The following is a 23,270-nucleotide window of genomic DNA, read 5'->3' on the forward strand; positions in this document are numbered from 1 at the left end:
TGGCTGTGTTTTAGTTACACGTTCCAACCACCTCTTATACGAAGCCCCATTCATCAAAGGCTGTAGCTTCTGGGTCAGTGGCCATTCCTTCCAAGTCAGAAGTTGTCTACATAGTAAACATGATTGATTAGTTACTAGTCCACTCTGAAAACCCAACCAAGAGGATAACCTAGGACAGTATCCTAGAGGGGCTCATTATAATAGAAAAGACTGTTCTCAGAGCTCTCATTTACACAAGCCGTCATTTACTACTTAAGTCCTTGTTTTCCTTTCCCTGGACAGGATAGAGTAGATGGATGAAGCACAAATAAAAGATTCACTGTCTTCACCTAGTGTTGGGGAGGTGGTGTTTCTTCCTTACCAGTGAGGCCGCCTCCTACCTGTGAATGACGTCAGGGACATGAGAACAAAAAGGGAATTTCACTGACTTTGATATTCTGCAGTTAGATGTGAGGTATCTGTTGTTAACAGCATCACAACTGAGATCCCTGATGTGAAGACACCCATGGGCTTTGTAGTCAGACAGGCCTGGACTCACATTCCAGCTCTGGCATATACTTAACTATGTAAATTTCAACTCTTCTAACTTAATTTCCCCAACCTCAGGTTCCTTATGTGTCAAAAGAAGGCCAAAAATACATATCTCACAGCACTGCTGTGAGGTTTACTCAGCTCATGTATGAAGAGCTTATAGTAGGGTGCCTGGAACATAGTATGCATTCCATATGCTGTAGTGAGTTCATTTTGGCATGGTGTGCTTTACTCTCCATCACAGAGAGCAAACAGGTAGCCCATAGAATAGATTTAGCCCACAGACATGTTTCATTTCTAAAAACCAAAACCAGATTCACTGCCATTGAGTTGATTCTGACTCATAGCGACCCCACTGGGTTTCCAAGGCTGTAAATCTTTATGGAAGCAGATTGTCTCATCTTTCTTCTATGGAGTATCTAGTGGGTTTGAACCTCCAACCTTTTAATGAGGGGCCAAGTGCCTTAACCACTACATCACCAAACCTCCCTAATAACAACAACAACAACAACAACAAAAAAAAAAAAACCTCACTGCTATTGAGGCGAATCCAACTCACAGTGACCCCTCCTTGGGTTTCCAAGGCAGTATCACTACAGAAGTAGATTGCCCAACCTTCCTTCCGAGGAGTGGCTGGTGAGTTTGAACCACCAGCCTTATGGTTAGCAGTTAAATGCCTTAGGCAGCACTCCACCAGATCTCCTAACCTCCCTAATAGTGATCTCCTATTTGAAAAGATAGAATGTGGAATATGAGTCCAGGCCTGTCTGACTACAAAGCTTATGGTGTCTTCACATCAGGGATCTCAATGGTGACACTGTTAACAACAGATATCTCACATCAACTGCAGAGTATCAAGTTCAGTGAAACTCCTTTTTTGTTCTCATGTCCCTGACGTAAGTTCAGAACAAATTCACAGGTTGGAGGCAGCCTCATTGGTGAGGAAGACACACCACCTCCCAACACTAGGTGTAGACAGGGAATCTTTTATTTGTGCTTCATCCACTCTATCTTGTCTCCTTGAAGACTAAGGTGCACCTAACCCAAGCCATGGTATTTTCAGTCACCTTACATGTAGGAGCTCTGGTAGCATAGTGCCCAAGGCACTTGACTGCTAACCAGAAGGCTGGCAGTTCAAACCCACCAGCCACTCCTCGGAAGGAAGGTTAGGCAATCCTACTTCCGCAGTGATACTGCCTCGGAAACCCAAGGAAGGGTCGCTATGAGTCGGGGCTGACTCAACGGCAAATAACAACAACACATGCATGTGAGAGTTGGACAAGGAAGGAAGACCAAAGAAGAGTCAATGCATTTGAATTGTGGTGTTGGCGAAGAATACTGAAAGTACCATGGACTGCCAAAAGAATTAACAAATCTGTCCTGGAAGAATTGCAGTCAGAATGCTCCTTGAAAGTGAGAATGGCCAGACTTCATCTCCCCTACTTTGGTCATGTTGTTAGAAGGGACCATTTCCTGGTGAAGGATATCATGCTTGGTAAAGTGGAGAGTTAACAAGAAAGGGGAAGGCCCTTAACCAGATGGATTAACACAGTGGCTGCAAAAATGAGCTCAGGTATTGCAAGGATCGTGAGGCTGGCACAGGACCAGTCAGTGTTTTCGTTCTGTTGTACATAAGGTTGCTATGAGTCAGAGATGACTCAACAGCACCTAACAACAACAACAACAACATTTGAAAAGATATTTAACTATTACGGGTTTATAGACTGTATACAGGCAATCCCCAGGTTATGAATGTCTGACTTACGGACAACTTATACATGCCCTTTAATGTTATGTAAATATGCTCTCACTTTGAACCAACCCCTACTTACAACAAATTCTTCATCACAATCATTTTCAATTGCTGTGAGTGCAGATTTTAGATCATTGAAAGGGCTTCAGGCTTTTCTCTTGCACTAACGTAAGGCCAAATAAAAACTGTATGCACCTGTTCCAACTTACCTACAAATTAGACTTAAAGACACACTAAGGAACAGATCATTTGGTTGAATGCTATTTTTAAAATTGTAAAATATCCAGTTTGCCACAGTCTCCACCACTCCCAGTTGCATCATATAGCCCACTTCATTCAATGAGCTGGCACTACAGATATTTGAGTTTAAGACTCTTGCCCTATGTTGAGGAAATAACAATGCTATTAATTCAAGCAGACTAAAATTCCTGCCTCATTAATTCACAACTATAATGTCATTTGTGAGTATCATTTTTCACAAAGGAATCACTTGAGCATATAAATAAAATTAGCAAAACAAGTACCTTTAGAAGTTAAGAAGGAAATGGAGAGAAAAGGAGAGAGCACTGCTATAAAGCCTTCTTGCATTTTCACTTTTACATGTACTGCTAATCTGTTTCACACCTTGGAAAGAAAATGGTCTCCTTCAAATTATTACTTGTACTGTAATTAGCTTTCAAGGATGTTAGACATCAATGTGACAAACAGCATCCTCAGTTATAACATAGGTAGACTGCGCCCTTAGGATTCTGAATACAGATCTGAATCATTCTTGCATGGGATTCTAATGAGCTTGCTTGCCCTCACACTCAGTTTAACTCTGTGGCTCTACCTTCTTCACTGCTGTTGGAATAACTGACATCATTTAGATTTTAAGCTCTTAGTATCTCTAGCAAAACAGAAATACTTGATATTTTCTTGTCATTTCCAAAAATCTCACACACACAGCCAGCCTGTCATTGCCAAATCATAACACATCCACAGAGTAAATGCCACATATAAAGTTTTCCCAGTTGGAAAAAGCAACTCACCTTATGTGATAAAAATGGAGTGATGTTGAACTCCCTCTAAGCAGAAAATAACAGCTAATTGCTGTTTTTCCTTGCTGTCAGAGTTCACCTGTCCAGAGAGAAAATTTAGGCTACACAGATGCCACCACCTAATTCCAAGAAGTATACCAGTAGGGAACTCTGATGGCACAATTGTTGAACACTTGGCTGCTAACTAAAGATTGGTGGTCTGAACCCACCCTGTGACTTTGCAGGAGAAAGACCTGGCCATATGCTCCCATAAAAGATTACAGCCTAGAAAACCCTGTGGGGCAGTTCTACTCTGTCACATAAAGTCGCTATGAGTCAGCATTGAATGGACAGCACCGAGCAACTACACGCTTTCCTTGAAAGCAGGAACTTCACAGGCCAGCTGGCTTTGCCACCAGAGAGAGTTGGCATCCTTCATTGGTGTTTACTGAGTTCTCATAACTTGGCAGGCTAAGAATCAGCAAGCTTTTAAAGGAAAAGGGAAATGCCCCTTTCTGTTTGGCAGACACTGGGGATTCAAGGGAAAAGGAACTAACTGCTGGCCAGTCCCTGATTCTCATTAACTTGGGTAAAGGCGACTGCTGAGTGATTGTTCCAAAAAACCAAACTCACTGCCATCGGGGTAGATTCTGACTCATAGTGACCTCCATTGGGTTTCCAAGGCTGTAAATCTTTACAGAAGCAGACTGCTCCATTTTTCTTCTGTGGAACAGCTAATGGGTTCAACCCACCAACCTTTTGGTTAGCAGCCAATTGCCTTAACCACTACACCACCAGAACTCTCAATGAGTGCTAGCAGCAAGTTTTTATGCTGAGGGAGGTGGGGCTTCCTTAAGCTTACCACCAGTTCAAATGGCAGGGGATTTTAATCTCAGGTTGCTCCCAGATGTGTCAGAAAATGATAAATGACAAACCATTATTTGGAGTTCAGAAACTCATCAAATTAGTTTGAGCAGAAATAGAAATTTGGGGCTTAAGTAACTGAGGAGTCTAGAGGTACAGTTGTCTGGGTGCCATATAGCTAGCTGGTTTAGGAGGTTCAAACAATACCCTAAGACATATGTCCCCTTTTCTGTGCCTCTCACTTATGTTTTTGCTTTACTTTCAGGCAGGCTTCTTCACACATCCCTGATAGTTCTAAGCCCACATCTTTGTTATAGCTAGCTATCCCACCAAAAAAGAAAAGAAAACTTCATTTCCAAAAGTTCTAGGAAAATTCCCAAGGAGAGCTCTGATAGGCTTAGCTTGGGCCACAAGCCCATCCCTAAACTCATCACTGTAACATTCCTATTTGTCAGGCCTGAATTGTGTGCCTACTCGGAGCCCATGGAATAGGTTCAGTGGATAGCCTCTGCTGTCTACTATGCTTCACTTATAGCCTACTGCCAAAAAAGTTAACTCGTGCTCCCTCCCCAGTGCAGGAGATCACCTTGTTCAAATATCAAGATGCCTAAAACTTACAGAGGTAGACAGAAAATAGAGACCAACAATATGATATCAATTCAGAATTGCATTCAGCTACTGGTAACAAAGACCTGAAATCACAATAGCTTAAACAAAATCAAAATTTAATTTTCTCTCTGATAAAAATAACCCAGAGAAGCCAATCCTGGGCTGCTATGATATGACACCTCCATAACCATCAGAGACCCAGGCTCCCAAGATCTCCCTTTTGCACGTGGCTGCCATACTCAAGGCCACTTCGTCATTACAAGATGATCATTTTGACTCCAGCCATCATGTTCATGTTCCAGCAACAAGAATGAGAAAGGGGCAAGAGCAAGAGAATGTATATTCAGTTGAATGAGTCACATTTAAAGAGTTTGCCAGAAACTCTACTTTACGAATTCTGCTTGCATCTCCCTGGCTACTCCTTAGCTCAAGAGAAGCTAAAATGGATATTGGGTAGGCAAGTAGCAATCTCTGCTATAGACACAAGAGTCCTGGCATAGTAAATGACTTTGTCTCTAAATGAGGCAAAAACCATAAGACTAGAGGTCTTTAAACTCCATTGAAGGACCCAGAGTCGAAGTCCTTGCTTCTTCCTGGGCCCTTCCTAATTTTTCCACCCTTGGATTTGTTCCTACAACTCCAACCTTGTATTTGAACAATTCTGAAAACTGTTCACTCTTTTCTAGGTTGAGTCTATCTCTTACCTGACCCACTGACCAATTTTGACCTCTTCGAACACAGTAACACTCCTGTCCTACCGATTGTACTGTCATGTGAATTGCTGTCAGGCCAGCACCAACTCATAGTGACCTTGTGTGCAACAGAAGGAAACATTGCCTGCTCTGCGCCATCTTCATAATCATTGGCATGTTTGAGTCCGTTGCTGTGGCCATTGTGTAGTGCCCCCCAACTTAGGGGGCTCATCTTCCAGCCCTATATCAGTCAACATTCTGTTTGTGATCTGTAGGGTTTTCATTGACTAATTTGCAGAAACAGATTGTGTGGTAGGTAAGTTTGTGTGTCAGCTTGGCCGGGCCATAGTTTTGAGTGGCTTGGCAGCTGGATAGTTATTCTTCATGATGAGATTGTAATCACTTCCATGGTGGAATCTGCTGTGGGCGGCTAAGTAGTTGAAGGGAAGTTACCTTTGGAGTGTGGCCTGTTTCCAGTATATCTGGAGGAGCTTTGGGCAAAGTCTCCAGCTTTTTGGCACATTGGACCCTGCATTTGGCTGAGTCTCATTTCCAGTTCCTGGATTTGAACCAGTGGCCTGCCATATTGCTTGCTGATCTTGGGATTATGCCATTTTACCTGCCAACCTTGGGTTCAGCAGCCTCAGCAGCCAGCAGCTGTGTGAGTTAGGAGATGCCTCCAGTTCCAGTGAGCCTGGAACAAGAGGCTTAGCTGAAGCCCAAAGTCCAAGGGCATTCACCCATTCCCTAGAGTTGCACTCTGAATTTAGACATCTAGCCACCTAACCTGTAAAAGAATAAGTTCCTGTTTGTTAAAGCCATCCACTTGTGGTATTTTTATTATACCAGCACTACAGAACTAAGATAGATTGTTAGGTATTTCTTCCTAGTCTGTCTTAAACTAGAAGTTCTGCTGAAACCTGCCTACTATGGGGTGACCCTCCTGGTATTTGAAGTTCCAGCGTTATAGAGACACACAAGTCACCACAGTAGGACAACTGACAGACAAATAGTGGGAGTGAACAATACCTGTATAGAAATTCACTTTCTATTAATAACTCTAATAGAGCAAGATTGTACTATGCAAAATTGAGCCATATGGAAGTGGAATCATACGTGAATATTACAAATAACGTAATTGGTGAAGAACTTAGGCCCTGAAGTCATAGAAACCTGGGTCTAAACTCTGGCTCTGTGGCCCCAGGTGAATTGTGTAATCTGATTTTCTCATCTCTAAACTGAGGTTGATAGTAGGCATGCCTCCTTCACATGGTTGTTTTGAGAATTTAATGAGATAGAACATAGAAAGCACAAATATAGCCTAAAACAATTATTATTCATTTTCCAAGTTTAGCAAATTATACACTAAATGTATGTTTTAAGGCTGGTATCTTAATATGAATATTTAAAAGCATTTACCCAAAGAAGTATGGTTTACTTCTGTGTTGACTATTATTGATTGATTATTTGTTTTTAGAAGCAAGTTTTGAAAACTGTTGGAAGCCTTCTAATATAGTTAATAGATACTCTTAAGCAATTTAATACAAATTAATTTTTACACAAACTTGAATTTCAAAACCAGTTGAACTGGGGAGAGAAGTGAGGCTTAGGAGGAATCTGTTTGCTGCCACCCATCTGGGCCCCACAGACAGCTCCGTCTGCTAACACTTTTGATACTCCCTGGCCAAATACACCATGTGGAGTTTAGATTTTTTTTTATTTTAAAACTCATGAAAATGTTAAAATGCACAGAAAGATGTGTATTTCAGGTTTTCTAGAAATTTTGATAGGATTATATGGTATTTCAATATATTTTTGCACAACAATCCAAGTTTTCCATCAGGCTTGATGTGGGGTTTTTTTCCTGTCTTGTTTCTGATATCTCACTCACTTTAAATATCTTAATTTTCTCTTTTGAATAGAGCCTAGGCAATGTTACGAGATTTGGACTTGATATGATGAGCATATGCATATCAAATGGGAAACACTAAAAGGTTTACAGCAGAGAGTGGCAAGTTGGATTTGTATGTTTGGTCAACTCTTCCAGGGAGACTTCACTGTAGAAAATTGATTGGGCAAGAGCAAGAAGAAGGCTGCTCTCTGCTTCTACAGTCTCCATTATAGAAGATTTAAAATAGTTGAGAGTGATAGTAGGTTAAACTAGGGTTATAGAGGTGGAAATAAACTGACCTAAGAGGATACTTTAGAAGTATAATTGACAGGATTTGGTGATAGATTGGATTGAAGAAGACAGATAGGGGTTATCAGAGATGACCCGTACGTCTCTGGGTTTAGCAGCTGGGTGGGTGATAATGCTCAGTTCTCTATGAGAGTAACCCCAATATCAGAGGAAGGTTTGAAGGGAAAGTGATGAGTTCAGTTCTGATGTCTCTGGCCTTCTCAACATGATGGAATAGTAGAAGATTGATAAACCAAAGGTGATTCCTAGCCAAGTGCCTCACTGCAGCGTGGCATGTAAAATCCAGAGATGTGTCAGTTTAAATCATGAATATGAATAATCTTAACCTTTTATTAGAACAAATAGGGATTAGCAGTTCAACAATTCACTAACTTAAAATTTTGGATTTATTCCTACATTTGGCCACTTCTCTCTGAAGTTACATACCTTACATAGAAGCCTCCTGTGTTCCTCCGAGTTCTTTGCACCTGTCACTAGCCAGTCAGGCAGATTCAAGAGAATTTCTGGTCTTCCCAGCCCCACCCCACCCCCTTGCACACTTGTTTGCCCCTCCTGTTGAAGGCCTGAGCAGAGCTGCTGCTAGCCAGCCACACCATCAATGATTTTCCACTTCAAAATACCAAACCCTGAGATGAGCTTTTGGACATTTTCACTAAGAAAATCAATAATCATATAGTAAAGTGATCATATCCTTACAATAGGGATACTGGCTGTAGATATTTGAGATAGGTTTCTGGTCTATTTTTATATTTTATCTTAAAAATTTGGATTTAAAAAAATACTTTAAATTACCTCTTATCTTAGTTTCTAGTTATTTCCCTTGGGTAGAATTAGAGTATGGGGAAGGCAGGCAAGATTATGTCTTATTGTAAACAACTCTGGAAACATGACTCAAAAATAAATGAAAAATCTAGTTGCCATTCAGTCAATTTCAACTCATGGTGACCCCAGGCGTTTCTGAGTAGAACTGTGCTCCAGAGGATTTTCCATGGCTGATTTTTTGGAAGTAGATGTCCAGGCCTTTTTTCCCAGGTAGAAGAAACTAGGTAGACTGGAACTGCCAACCTTTCATTTAGTAGCCAAGCACATTCATCTTTACACCACTAAAGAACTCCAGTTCACCAACAGAGGGCCAAAACCATCTTCTCTTTTGCCTTTTTAAAAATAAATGAACACTTATCTCAGATAATGTCTTCAGAGTTCTTTAAGAGGTATTAATGACACAGTTGAACATTTTCAGATTTAAAGGCAAATCTGATTTTAATTTGATAGGGTTTCTCCCTCCCTCCCTCCAACAACAGACTATAGAAGTACTGACTTTTTCTGAGTGTTTTACAATCACGTCTTTCTCTTTGCTGACTCCTTTGTCCCACATCTGCCCCATCCACCCAGTGGTTGATTTCTAAGAAGCGTTGTGGTCAAGTCATGAGCACACACTGGGCCAGATGACAGCAGATGTGGGTCAGGAGGCAGAGGGGAAACAAGGGCAGAGTCTGGCTCTTAGCAACTTGGTGAACTGATAAAAACAAGGTCTCAGGAATAATGGCAATAGGAGGGAATACTATATTCATTTCCTGAGGGAGTCATTCTGGGTTTGTTTTTACAGCAGGATTTTGTAGCAGGTCAGAATGTCCTGACCCCGGTGTCAGCTGCTGGCAGCTGTCCTGGCCTTGGCTCTTCTTCCTGCCACTGCTCCATGAGGGGAAGTGAAGGGGGTTGTTCCACAGGTTTACTGTGCCAAGTGCTAGAGCTGCAAAGATGAAATTCCCTTCCCTCTATTCTGGGAGCTCACAAGGTAGTAGGGAAGACAAAGTTGTTAAAAATCAACGACCAGAAACTTTCACTGTAAGCCATGATGGAGTAACAGAGACCAGATTTACCCTATCACCTTAAATAACTGAAAACACACAGAGAAACTATATGAAACAATAGTTTTCAGACATTGCATAACAAACAGCACAAGACAGTGATTCCTGAGAGAAGGAAATAAATGAAGTAAGCCCTACAGTTGCCCCATCTTACTGCCCGGAGAAGAAGTATTGGTGATATAACAGTTAAGTTCTCAGCTCCTAACCAAAAGGCCAATGGTTTGAAGCCACCAGCTGCTTGAGAGAGAAAAGAGCTGATCTCCTTCCATAAAGATTGTTGTGTTTTACGTCCTAGGAAACCCTATGGGGCAGTTCTACTATATCAGAGAGACTCACTATGAGTTGAAATTGCCTGGATGGCAATCAACAACACAGCCTGGAGAGAATTTCCAGGCCACAGCACAGGAGGGATTCCAGACAGAGCCCAGAAATTTCTTTGAGTTGAGGAAGCAGAGCCAGGAGTCCAGAGCTGTTGTTGTTAGGTGCCATTGAGTTGTTTCCAACTCATAGCAACCCCATGTCCAATAGAACAAAATGCTGCCTGATCCTGTGCTAATCCTTATTATTGCTACCACACTTGAGCCCACTGTTTAAGCCACTGTGTCGATCCATCCCATTGAGGGTCTTTCTCTTTTTCACTGACCGTCTACTTTACCAAGCATGATGTCCTCAAGGAACTGGTCACTCCTAATAACATGTCCAAAGTATGTGAGATGAAGTGTCACCATCCTCACTTCTAAGGAGTACTCTGGCTGTACTTCTGCCAAGACAGATTTATTCATTCTTCTGGCAGTCTGTGGTAGTTACGGTTGTGTGTCAACTTGGGTAGGCCTGCTTTTCAGTATCTGGGCAGCTATTGTTGTTTTTAGGTGCTATTGAGTCGGCTCCAACTCATAGTGACCCCATGTACAACAGAACAAAACGCTGCCCAGTCCTGTGCCAGTCTCACAATCCTGGCCACACCTGAGCCCCTCGTTGCAGCCACTGTATCAATTCATTTCACTGAGGGCCTTCCTCTTTTTCATTGACCCTCCACTTTACCAAGCATGGTATCCTTCTCCAAGGAATAGTCCCTTCTGACAACATGACCAAAGCATGTAAGATAAAGTCTGGCCATTCTCACTTCCAAGGAGCATTCCAGCTGCATTCCTTCTGGGACAGATTTGTTAGTCCTTTTAGCAGTCCATGGTATTTTCAATATTCTTTGCCAACACCACAACACAAGAGCATCAACTCTTCTTCAGTCTTCCTTGTTCATTGTCCAGCTCTCACATGCATATGAGGTAATTGAAAATACCATGGCTAGGGTCAGGTGCACCTTAGTCTTCAAGGAGACATCTTTGCTCTTCAGCACTTGAAAGAGGTCTTTTGCAGTAGATTTTTCCAGCACAATACATTGTCTAATGTCTTGACTGCTGCTTCCATTGGTGTTGATTGTGGAACCAAGTAATATGAACTCTTAACAACTTCAGTCTTTTCTCCATTTATTGTGATGCTGCTTATTGGTCCAGTTGTGAGGATTTTTGTTTTCTTTATGTTGAGATGTAATCCATACTGCAGACTATAGTCTTTAATCTTCATCAGTAAATGCTTCAAATCATCTTCACTTTCAGCAAGCAAGGTTGTGTCATCTGCATATTGCAGGTTGTTAACAAGTCTTCCTCCAATCCTGATGCCACATTCTTCTTCATATAGTCCAGCTTCTTGGATTATTTGTTCAGCATATAGATTGAATAAGTATGGTGAAAGGATACAACCCTGACACACTCCTTTCCTGATTTTAAACCATGCAGTATCCCCTTGTTCTGTTTCAGCAACAGCCTCCTGATCTATGTACAGGTTCCTGATGACCACAATCAAGTGTTCTGGAATTCCCATTCTTATCAATGTTATCCATAATTTGGCTGAACAGTTGGATATAGTTATTCCACATGATGAGACTGGTAATCAACTCCATCATGGAATCTACTGAATCAGCTGAGTAACTGCCTTGGGGATGCAGTTGCTTCCAGTATATAGGGAGAGATTTTGAGAAAAGTCTCTGCAGCTTTTTGGCACACTTGGACCCTGCATGTAGCCTAGTCTTCATTTAGCAGCCTGCCATGTTTCCTGCCAATCTTGGAACTGTGTTGTTTGGTAATATTGGAACTGTGCCATTTTGTTTGTTGACCTTGGGCTTGTCAGTATCAGCAGCCAGCAGCTGCCTGGGTGAAGAAACACCTTTAGTTCCAGTGGGCCAGGAGCAAGAGGTAGAGCTGAAGCCAAAGGTCGAGGGGCTTTCACTCAGCCCCTAGAGCTTGGCACTTTGAACTCAGACTTCTAGCCTCCAAAACTGTAAAAGAATAAATTCCTGTTTGTTAAAGCTACCCATTTGTGGTATTTCTGTTAGAGTTGCATGAAGTAATGAAAGCACACTCTATAGTATATTTAATATTCTTCACCAAAACGATAATTCAAGTGCCTCAATTCTTCTTTGTTCTTCCTTATTCATCATCCAGCTTTTGCATACATATGAAGTGATTGACAATACCATGACTTGGGTCAGGTCAGGGAAGTCCAGAGAGGCCAAGGAAATTAGAATTTCCAGGACACAGTACCAGAGAGGCGAGAGCTTCACAGAGAGAATGCTACAGGGATCTGCAGGAGGCCTTAAGACTTCAGCTGAGTACTGATCACCACGTGCTCGAGGAAACTACTGAGCCTGGGGATAAAACAGCAGAAAAGAGCAAGTAGAAAAGTCCTCAGAGCTCACATGGGCTAGGAATAGTTTATGTACTACCAGCCAGATTGGAAAAAGCTTGGAATACATGAGACATCAAGTAGAGTATTCTGAAAGGCATTGATTGCCTCAATAGTGCAACAGACTAAAGGCTGCTCTAGACCCACCCAACAAAGCTTAAAAGCAAATCTCAAAATGGTCAATTGTTTCCAAGTAACCTAAGTGTGTTTTGGAACAAAGCTGAAAAAATATTTAAAAGAATACAAAAGAAGAGCACTCAAAAACACCAAATTCACAATATCTGACATCCAATCAAAAATTACCAGGTGTAAAAAAGAAGGAAGAAAATTCAACCCATAATAAAGAGAAAAATCAACAGATATAGATCATAGAGTTGGTAGAAAAAAGAAATTAAAACAGTTATTATATGTATGTTTTATATGTTCAAGAGAGTAAAGACTGACGACTGAGTAGAGTAAGAAGCAGAATCATGGAAGATACACATTTCAAACTCCTGGAAAGAAAAACTACAATTTCTGAGATGAAAATACAATAAATGGGATTCATACCAGATTAAGTGCTGCAATGAAAATATCAGTGAGCTTAAAGATGTATCAAAAAAAAAAAAAAAAAAATCCAAAATGAAACTCAAAGAGAAAAAGGACTGGAAAGAAAAATGAGCAGAACATTAGTTGAGCTTTGAAACAACATAAAGTAGCTTATTACTTGTGTAATTGGAGCCCCAGAAAGAGGGGGAGGGTAGGTAGAAAAAAAATAGTTGAAGGAATAGTGGTGGAAATTTTTCCAAAGTTGATGGAAATTATAAACTCACAGATCCAAGATGTTCAATGAATCCCAAGCAGAACAAACATGAAGTAAATGACACCAAGGCATGTCATAATCAAATTGCTTAAAACCAGTGATAAAGACAAAGTATTAAGAGGAGCTAAAAGAAAAAAAAAAATACACATTCAAACAAAATATAGTCGAGAAGACTATATCTTTAAAGAACTGGGAACAAATTTCCAAGATATTTTCAATATAGGAGTTATGATTGGAGAGATACATGTTACACGTATGTTTATGAGTAGGCATAAATAAGGAGTCCAGAGAAAACTTCACAAAAGAGCTAGAGTGTGGAATGAGTTCCTCAAAAGAGGGAACTTCTCACATAACTCTTTAGAATCAGAGATCAGAGAGACATAGGTAAAAACCCTGGCTCCATTGCTCACTATATGACCCTACAAACCAAACCAAACCAAACCAAACTCACTACAGTCGAGTCGGATCCAACTCATTGCAACCCCTTCTTGGGTTTCCAAAGTGGTATCGCTACAGAAGTAGATTGCCCCATCTTCCTTCCGAGGAGTGGCTGATGGGTTTGAACCGCCAGCCTTCTGGTTAGCAGTCAAGTGCCTTAGGCACTATGGCAATTAATCTTACTGAACCTGTTTCCTTATCTATAAAATGGAGATGATAAAAGTACTTAGTTGTAAGTAATGAACTCACCACCTCTGGCAGTGTTTAAACACCGGCTAGATGGTCATGTAGCAGGGATGGCACCGAGGAGATTCTGGCATCCAGGGGTTGATGGCACTGCCTACACATGTAACCTTTACAATCCCTCTGTGTGTATATGAAGAAGAATCAGGTGATAAGTTTCCCTGTTCTCTTTCCTTAAATGAAGAGCGAGTGAGACTAGACAGATATTAGAAGTATGCTCCCAGAAGACTTCAGATGTCAGTAGCTGGTGATACATTTTAGGAATGCTCATGTCTAAGTACCAGGAGCACTCATCTTGATGACTGAGCAAAATGTGTAATGAAAATAAACCTTGGAATTTAGGTTTGCAGCTAATCCTTTGTTTTACTAATATAGTTCCATATTCTCTCAGCTAATTGGATTTATTGAGCAAATTTAAGTGTGGATAAGAGAATTCTTCAGGACAGAATATTTGCTACCTTTGCCTAGAACTAGCACCTGGTCAGAGAAAAATTATATTCCAGTATGGCAATTCTGTGTTTCAGGAGAATATGAAACAAAGAGAAAGAAAGAATTCTGAGAAATGTGTACCCCTCCCCCTAAATAATTTATTCAACACAAAGGAAGAAAGAGTGGGAACAAAGAGAGAGAATAAAGGAAAGAACTCCATTTGAGGCTAAGCCAAATAAACTTAAATGGTTTAAGGAATAAATTGGTGGAGTAATTCGAATCACGGGCAGGTGCTACAAATGTAATTCAGTAAATGTTCAGGAACCTGCCAAGGAGGAGAAAAATGTGTTGCTTTTGAGATCATTTCCCAGCAGCTTCATAAAGGAAAACTGATTACTGGAATTTAATAAGTAAAACAGAGCCAGAAATATAGTAATCAAATGAGTTTTTAATTACATTTCAAGCTGAAAAAAATTCCAGTTTGTGCTCCTGGGATTAAAGGGGGGGAAAAAAAAGTTGTAGAGAAATGCTTTTGTAGCAGGAAAATAACATAAACACTAATTTCCATAGGAATTATAGTCATCAGTTTAATTAAAAGGCTTGATCAGAGTGAAGAGGAGCCGGTGCCAAACTATACTAAATAAAACCATGGCAGTCATCGTTACCTCGCACTGTTGTCTGAATAAAAGCACTGTACAGTGAGTAGAAAACAGGCACCTGCAGCTTTCCCATGGAAAGAAAGAGGAATTTGGGCATTGCCTCAGTCAAGACCTTACTATGTGTTATTGTCATATGGAAGAACTGGTGCATTTGATTTTAAATGAAATGTTTTTTGCTTGATGTGAGAAATGTCCCTTTGAAGGGGGAGAGAGGACAGATTCTGTTTAAGAGGCATTGATGTAAAGAGACATCACCTTAGCTCACCATTCACTACGGTACTTAATGATTTCTGGGCTTTTCTACCCTCCTGATCTTATATTGAAGGAACTCTGGTTGCACAGTGGTTAAAACATTTGGCTGCTAACCAGAAGGTTGGCAGTTCAAACCCATCAGTTGCACCATGGGAGAAAGATAAGACAGTCTGCTTCTATAAAGATTTACAGCCTTGGAAACCCTACAGGGCAGTTCTAATCTGTCCTATAGGGTTGTTAGGAGTTAAAATCGATTAGATGGTAATGGGGTTTATTTTTGTTTTCGGTATCTTACATCTAGTTACATTCTTCTCATATGCCTGGAGTAGATGGCAGTTTGGTGGGGGATAAGTCTGCTCTTATTAACAGATTGCTTGCAGTCCTGCTTGGGGAAATGCATCTGCCATCTTCAACATTAAACTATTCTTCCTGGCGTAGGACATTATCGTTAAGCTTACTCTAACCACAGGTCATGCTTGGAAAAGGCTTTTCAGGAGGTGTGCTAGAATTGCAATCTTTAGTCTTACAGGGCTGCTACGAGTCAGAATCAAGTTGGAGGCACACAAAAGCAACAACAGTCAGATGTTCACATTTTGTTTCCCTTATAATGAATGAGACATACCTGCAAGATGTCTTGTCTACATCTGTGTTGAGGGTATTATCTGTGGCTACAGAACAAAGGCAGCTAACTGATCCAAGATATAAAGAAGGAGCATCACTGTTCCATGGGCAGACAGGCCCACAGCTCCATGTTGTAGTCAGTGCTTTATGTTGCTGTTGTTGTTAGGTGCCGTCATCTCCCACTCATAGAGACCTTACGTACAACAGAACAGAACACTGCTCCATCCTGTGCCAGCGCCACTCACGATCCTTGCTATACCTGAGCCCATGGTTGCAGCCACTGTGTCAATCCATCTTGTTGAGGGCCTTCCCCTTTTTTATTGGCCCTCCACTTTACCAAGCATGATATTCTTCTCCGGGGAATAGTTCCTTCTGACAATATGACCAAAGTAGGTGAGACGAAGTCTAGCCATTCTTGCTTCCAAGGACCACTCCAGCTGCACTTCTTCCAGGAAAGATTTATTCATTCTTTTAACAGTCCACGGTGCTCTCAGCATTCTTCGCCAACACCACAACTCAAAAGCATCAACTCTTCTTCAGTCTTCCTTATTCAGTGCTTTATAGAAGAAGAAAAAAAAAAATCTATCTTATAGGACTTATACTCAAACAAACTCACTGCCATCAAGTTGGATCTAACTCATAGTGACCTCTCCTTGGGTTTCTGAGGTGGTATCATTATGGAAGTAGATTGACCAAGCTTCCTTCTGAATAGGACTTATAGTAACAAGAAGAGTAAACTTTCATACACTGGGATCCCATGGAAGCTGGGAAGGCAAGATTAGCTGGTAGGGCAGCACTATATAAAAGCAGTGAGCTAGGGCTGGGGAGCAAACTGAACTGCTCTTCCCATGGGGTGAACATCAGGATATTAGTTCCTGAGAAGAGGAGGAGTGTGTCAGTGGAGTGCTTACTTACCCTATGAGAACCTCTGATCTTCAGTAAAGTTATTAGTATCCAAAATGTTAGGGGAGATTGGGTTTCCTGTGAAAAGATGTGGAACTTTGCATTAGAAATGATGCAGAGTAGAATCCAGACCAAATGGACTCAAGAAGGAAGTCAAGCACAAGGAGGAAGACTAGGAAATCATGGGCAGGAGTCTGAGAGGTATCCAGAGCATGAAGTGTAATTGAGGTCAAGTGTTACATAGATCTCAAGGGACAAGGAAGCCCCAAATGCCATAAAGATTCTATTCAATGAACAATGTCAGAATCCATGAGGGTCCTGTACATAAGTGGAATAGATGGATGACAGTATGGATAAATAGGAGGAAGGAAAGAAAGATATGTATAAGTAATAAAAGAAGTTCCTAGCATCAAGCCTCACTTCAATTTGATGACAATAGCCAAAGTGTCCTCAGAAGTTTATATCTTCAATCTCTTCCTCTCCATCAGAAAGTCCCTAAAAATTTATGAGTAATAAGATAATAGGCTAGTTTGAATTGATTATTGACAAAGGTTGAAACCACAGTTTCAAAGTGTTTAACTTATTAGTCTTTATTTCTTCTTGACTTTTTAGTGCTGCCCTTCTACCCTATATCATCAACAGCTTTCTCTATATGCTCATCTTATACACCAAAAAAAAAAAAAAAAAAAACCAAACTCACTGCCGTCAAGTCGATTTCGACTCATAGCGACCCCACCTTGGGTTTCCAAGGCAGTATCACTAAGGAGGGAGCTCTGGTAGCATAATGCCTAAGGCACCTGACTGCTAACCAGAAGGCTGGAGGTTCAAACCCACCAACCACTCCTCGGAAGGAAGGTTGGGCAATCCACTTCCATAGAGATACCGCCTAGGAAACCCAAGGAGGGGTCTCTATGAGTCGGGTCTGACTTGATGACACGTAACAACAATAAGACCATCACTATGGAAGTAGATTGCCCAACCTTCCTTCCCAAGAGTGGCTGGTGGGTTTGAACCATCAGGTTTCTGGTTAGCAGTCAACTGCCTTAGGCGCTATGTCAGACTAGTATCCTATCCTTGATTTCCACTTGAGAAAAAGAGTGGTTTTCTACATAGTTCCAACACAAATGGCATGACAAACTTCCTATCTGGATCTTAATCTCCTTCCTATAGTGAAAAGACTAGAGATCATACATGAGCCTAACATTTGAAGGACATACTCTATTATCTGTAAAATGCAGTTATTGTGAAGAATAATGGGGATAAAGTATGTAGAACAGCTGGCAAACAATATTAAGTGTTCATAAATGGAAGCTCCTTCCAGGCCACATGGAGATGTCAGGTTTTTACACTTCTTTGGGACCCTGAAGGAGCTCTGATGGTGTAGTGCCTAAGGCATTTGACTGCTAACCAGGAAGTTGGTGGTTCAAACTCACCAGCCACTCCACAGAAGGAAGACTGGGCAATCTACTTCTGTAAAGATTTACTGCTTCAGAAACCCAATGGGGGTCACTATGAGTCGCAATCGACTCAGTGGCAGTGAGTTTGGGTTTTTTTTTTTTTTTTTTTTTGGTTTTGGGACCCTAAGGGTGGAAAACAGGTCCAAGAAATATAGATCCTAAAAATGTATATGTTCTCATTACATTCTGCCCACTTGTGAACTGCTACTATAAAAATGTTGTTGTTGTTATGTGCCCTGGGGTTGGACCTGACTCATAGCGACCCCTCCTTGGGTTTCCTAGGCAGTATCACTACTGAAGTAGATTGTCCAACCTTCCTTCTGAGGAGTGGCTGGTGGGTTTGAACCGCCAGCCTTCTGGTTAGCAGTCAAATGCCTTAGGCACTATGCTACCAGAGCTTCACCATGTAAATATATTTTAGATGTTTGGGTAATTTGAACTAGTTAGAAAAGATAATATAAAAGTCCCATTTCAGGCAGACAACCAAAAGTTAACAATGGTTATCTCTGAGTTGTAGGATTTCAGGTCATTTCTGTTTACTTTTTCTTTTTACTCTATTATTTATATATTTTCCAAAATTAACACATATGACTTAAGAAAAAATATAAAATAACCACAAAGGAGAGAAAAGCATTAGTCTTAAAACAAACACATGTTTCTAAAGGATAAAGATGTTTTAAAAAGATAAAACTGTTATCAGAATCTCATTTCTTTTGGCATAGTGCCTAAGGCATTTGACTGCTAACTAGAAGGCTGGTGGTTCAAACCCACCAGCTACTCCTGGGAAGGAAGGTTGAGCAATCTACTTCCGTAGTGATACCACCCAGGAAACCCAAGGAGGGGTTGCTATGAGTCAGATCCAACTCGACGGCAGTGCGTATCCAGAAAATAAAAATTTTCTCCAATTCTGCAATGTATGTCTTTTACATAGGTAGCTCTACTCATATTATTATTCATACTTATTAGCATTAAATGCTTAATAGATGTTTTTAGTGATCATATTTTACTGGTTACATATGTTTGATGTCTTTCATAATGAAAAATAAGAATTTAAACAAAGAAAATACACATATTCATGCATTTAAAAGAGAAAAAGGAACTCTAAACTTAAAAATATATATTGTGGTAAAATATATATAACAAAATATTTGCCATTTTAACCATTTCTAAGTGTATAATTTGGGACATTAATTACTTTCACTGTGTTATACAACCACTGCTGCTCTCCACCTCCAAGTGTTCTTCATCACTCTCAACTAAAGTTCAGTACCCCTTAAGCAGTAACTCTCATTTCTTCCTCCCCTCAGTTCCTGGAAACCACTAATAAACTGTCGTCTCTATGCATTTGTCTTTTCTAGATGTTTCATAGGAGCTCTGGTAGCATAGTGGCTAAAGCACTTGACTGCTAACCAGAAGGCTGGCGGTTCAAACCCACCAGCCACTCCTTGGAAGGAAGGTTGGGCAATCCTACTTCCCTAGTGATACTGCCTTGGAAACCCAAGGAGGGGTCGCTATGAGTCGGGGCCAACTCGAGGGCACATAACAACAACAACAACAGATGTTTCATATAAGTAGGATCATCCAATATTTGTCTTTTTGTGTCTGACCTATTTCACTCCGGGAGCCGTGGTGGCATAGTGCCTAAGGCACTTGACTGCTAACCAGAAGGTTAATGGTTCAAACCCACCAGCCACTCCTCGGAAGGAAGGTTGGGCAAACTACTTCTGTAGTGATACCACCTCAGAAACTGAAGGAGGAGTCCCTATGAGTCTGATTCAACTTGACAGCAATGAGTTTGATCTTTGGTTTTTATTTCACTCAGCATAATGTTTTCCAGCTTCATCCATGAATAGCATGTATCAGAACTTCTTTTCTCTTTATAACTGAGTGTGGTAGTTAAGGTTGTACATCAACTTGGCTGGGACAGGTTGAGTGGCTGGGCAGCTGGACGTGGTTATTCCCCATGGTGGGATTGGTGATTAACTCCATGGTGGAATCTACTGGAGCAGCAGAGTAGCTGCTTTAGGGATGTGGGCTGCTTCCAGTATATGAGAAGCAACTTTGAGGAAGGTCTCCAATTGATGGCATGCCTGAATCCTGGACGTAGCCGAGTCATTGTTCAGCAGCCTGCCATGTTGTGCTGCCCATCTTGGGAACCCCATGGGGCAGTTGACTCTGTCCAGTAAGGTTGCTATGAGTCGGAATGGACGCAACAGCAATGGGTTTTTTGGTTTGGGCACAGTGAGGACCCCTTAGCCTCTGGCCACTCATCCTCTGGCCACACTCCACATTTCTTCTTTCCTGTCTCTCCTGCATGTCCCAGTCACTCTCCTCCATATTCCCTTTTCCTTTCTACCACATCTATATTTACATGTTCTCATGCTGATCTGTGTGTTTAGCACAGTTCTCAGATCCGTAGTTTTGAAAATGAACACCTCTCTTTTTTCAGGATTTTAGCTGATCTTTCTTATTCAGGTAAGTCCACCCAGAGTCATCTGTGGCGAAGCAAATGGTGGATTGATTTCTGTAAAATGTAAGCTCCCAGTCTACGTATGTTAGCAGACGTGTAAGACTGGATATTTTGTTTTCTCTCTCTCCTGATATGGATGTAAAATAAGATGATGGTCTATGTGGCTGGTGCCCCCTGGAGTTGTACACAGCCATCTTTTTTTTTTTTTTTTTTTTTCATTTCCTGCATAAGCTCTGTTAATGCAACACAATGATGTTAAATGCATTTTTTTTTTTCAAGTAAATAGCTCATGTTTGTAATCTAATTATCACTTTCAGTTCTTACTCCAATTTCCATTCTCTTCACAAATGAAATCTGGAAAATTGTATCAGTGACTTCCTTTCCTCTCTCACTTCTGTTTTTTGTTTGCTTGTTTCTTTGTTTGCTTTGCTTTAGGCATTGGTGAAGGTCAATGCAAAACTGAAGCCGATGCTGGATTCAGTGGCTGCAAATAGGAATAAGTGGGAAGAGCTACACCAGAAAAGGCTGCTGGCCTCGGTCATCTCACCCTCTCCTGCCAGCCTTACGGTGGCCACAGAGGACAGAAAGTAAACCTCCCAGCCAGCTGCTGCTGCAAAATGACTGCGGCTTGAAGGGCCAGCTTCACTCCAGCCCCATCATCCTTTTGTTCCTTTCTGCTCAGACAAACCTAAGGCCTTGGGGATGTGCTGTGAAGCATGCTTAGGCTTCACCTTGAAGTGTGCTCAGCAGGAGAGAGAGCGACAGGAAAGACAAAGGAGGGGATGAGAAGAGTAGGCGTCCCAGGTGCTGGGCACCTGATGCTGGGTAAAGAACATGCAGGGGCTGAGATGAAGGCTTGAGGCAGAAGACAGCTGTGGATTCCAGGACCTGAGGATAGTTGATCCTACTCACTCCAAGCTGAGGGAACAGTGACAGCATCATTACTGCTGCATCATTTTGTCTATGGCTCTTCTGTTTGTTCAAACCAAACATTGTCTGCCTTTGTGCCCTCTCCCTGAGAGCCTTTTTATGCCAAACTGTCCTAAGAATCCTGATTTGTATTCTATGGAAGTACTTTATTTCTAATTCTAAAATTCTTCATGATGGATCAGAGAAACTTTTTAGAGTTGCCTACCTAAAAGGTAGGAGCTCTGGTAGTATAGTGGGTAAGACATCTGGCTGTTAAGCAGAGGGTCAGTGGTTCGAGTCCAACTGCTGTTCCATGGGAAGAAGATGAAGCAATCTACTTCTATAAAGATTTACAGCCTTGGAAACCCAATGGGAATCACTATGAGTGAATTATCCTTACAAATATCAACCAATCCCAATTTTCTGTCAAATAGGTCCACAGTAGGAATACAGTGAATGTGTTTGTCTGGCTGGTGTTTATATAAGATTCATAGCACTGCATTGGGGGTGTGGCCCCCTTTTTCAGAGTATTTAATTCAACCTTGATTGTAGACCAAGCTTTCTCCCAAAAGAAATGGATTAATAGACCTTAATGAAAATGAGGATGAAAAGAAAATCTATAGCTAGATTTACCACAATGACACAGGAACATTTTAGGAACTATTTCCAACAGTGATAGACATTTCACAGGACACAGCAGAGCCACAAAGACTGAGCATTGACTACTCTGAGTTTTTCTAGTGATGAGATTTAGTATGAAATTTAAATTTACCACCGGTAACCAGCTGAAAAGGAGCTCTGGTGATGCAGTGCCTAAGGCATTTGACTGCTAACCAGAGGTAGATAGTTCAAACACACCACCTGCTCTGCAAAAGGAAGATGGGGCAATCTACTTCAGTAAAGATTTCAAAACCAAAAACCAAACGCACTGCCCTCAAGTCAGATCCAACTCATAGAGACCCCTCCTTGGGTTTCTGAGGCGATATCACTATGGAAGTAGATTGGCCAACCTTCCTTCCAAGGAGTAGCTGGTAGGTTTGAACAACCAGCCTTCTGGTTAGTAGTCAAATGTCTTAGGCACTACGCCACCAGAGCTGCCCCAGAAAAGATTTATTGCCTTGGAAACCTAGTGGGGTTCTCTATGAGTCGAAATCAACTCAATGGCAGTGGGTTTGATTTGGTTTGGAACCAAATAAAAGCCAAATGCAAAGGTCCCTGACTTTGGATTTTTCCTTCAGTCTAGGAAATAATGTTTGAAAAGTCCTGGCAAGAGAACACATTTTATACGAAAATGTGAATCTGTTCATTTGGACTAAGCCAGGTTTATAACTGCTAAGAATAAACTCTATTAATTAGATGCAATGACTAGAAAGCTGCTTTGTTCCCCATTTTACCTGAGATATTGAAGACATGGTACACCTTTTCCAAAGGACACTGGACTAGAAGATAGACTTCTATCCCTGGCTCTGGCACTATTGACTGGAGGACTTTAGACAAACCACTCAACTTCTCCCCACCTGTTTCCTCATCTGCAAAATGAGATTACACTAGGTAATGAACTACAAACATGTTTTAACCTTAGAACTCTTTGTTCAGTTAAATCTTACAAGGAATCCCCAAAATACAAAATGTCTAAATATGGAAGTCCTCTTTTGGAAGCAAGGTTGGGCCATGCAGGGTCCCTACAAATCCTCATGTCTTTGATTACATGCATTGTGGTCCATAAAGGGGCTCTGAGAAGTTTGCAAATATCTGGACTAGACGATCCCAAAAGTCTCTTCCAGTTCTGAAAAGTCTAAAATTTACAATTTG

General features: G+C 41.2%; 1 protein-coding gene across 1 annotated transcript in view; it reads left to right on the forward strand.

The window, feature by feature from the left end:
• PDE11A (phosphodiesterase 11A) overlaps positions 1–21,140 on the forward strand; it is a 592,677-nt gene extending 571,537 nt beyond the window's left edge. The window contains exon 20 of the mRNA XM_007937915.2: positions 20,985–21,140. Coding sequence (XP_007936106.1) covers positions 20,985–21,140 — 156 coding nt within the window. The remainder of the gene's footprint in view (positions 1–20,984) is intronic.
• The last annotated feature ends 2,130 nt before the right edge of the window (positions 21,141–23,270 follow it).

Source organism: Orycteropus afer, unplaced genomic scaffold (genome assembly GCF_000298275.1).
Source record: "Orycteropus afer afer isolate SDZICR_OR568_19922 unplaced genomic scaffold, OryAfe1.0 scaffold00001, whole genome shotgun sequence".
NCBI classification, from domain to species: Eukaryota; Metazoa; Chordata; class Mammalia; order Tubulidentata; family Orycteropodidae; genus Orycteropus; species Orycteropus afer.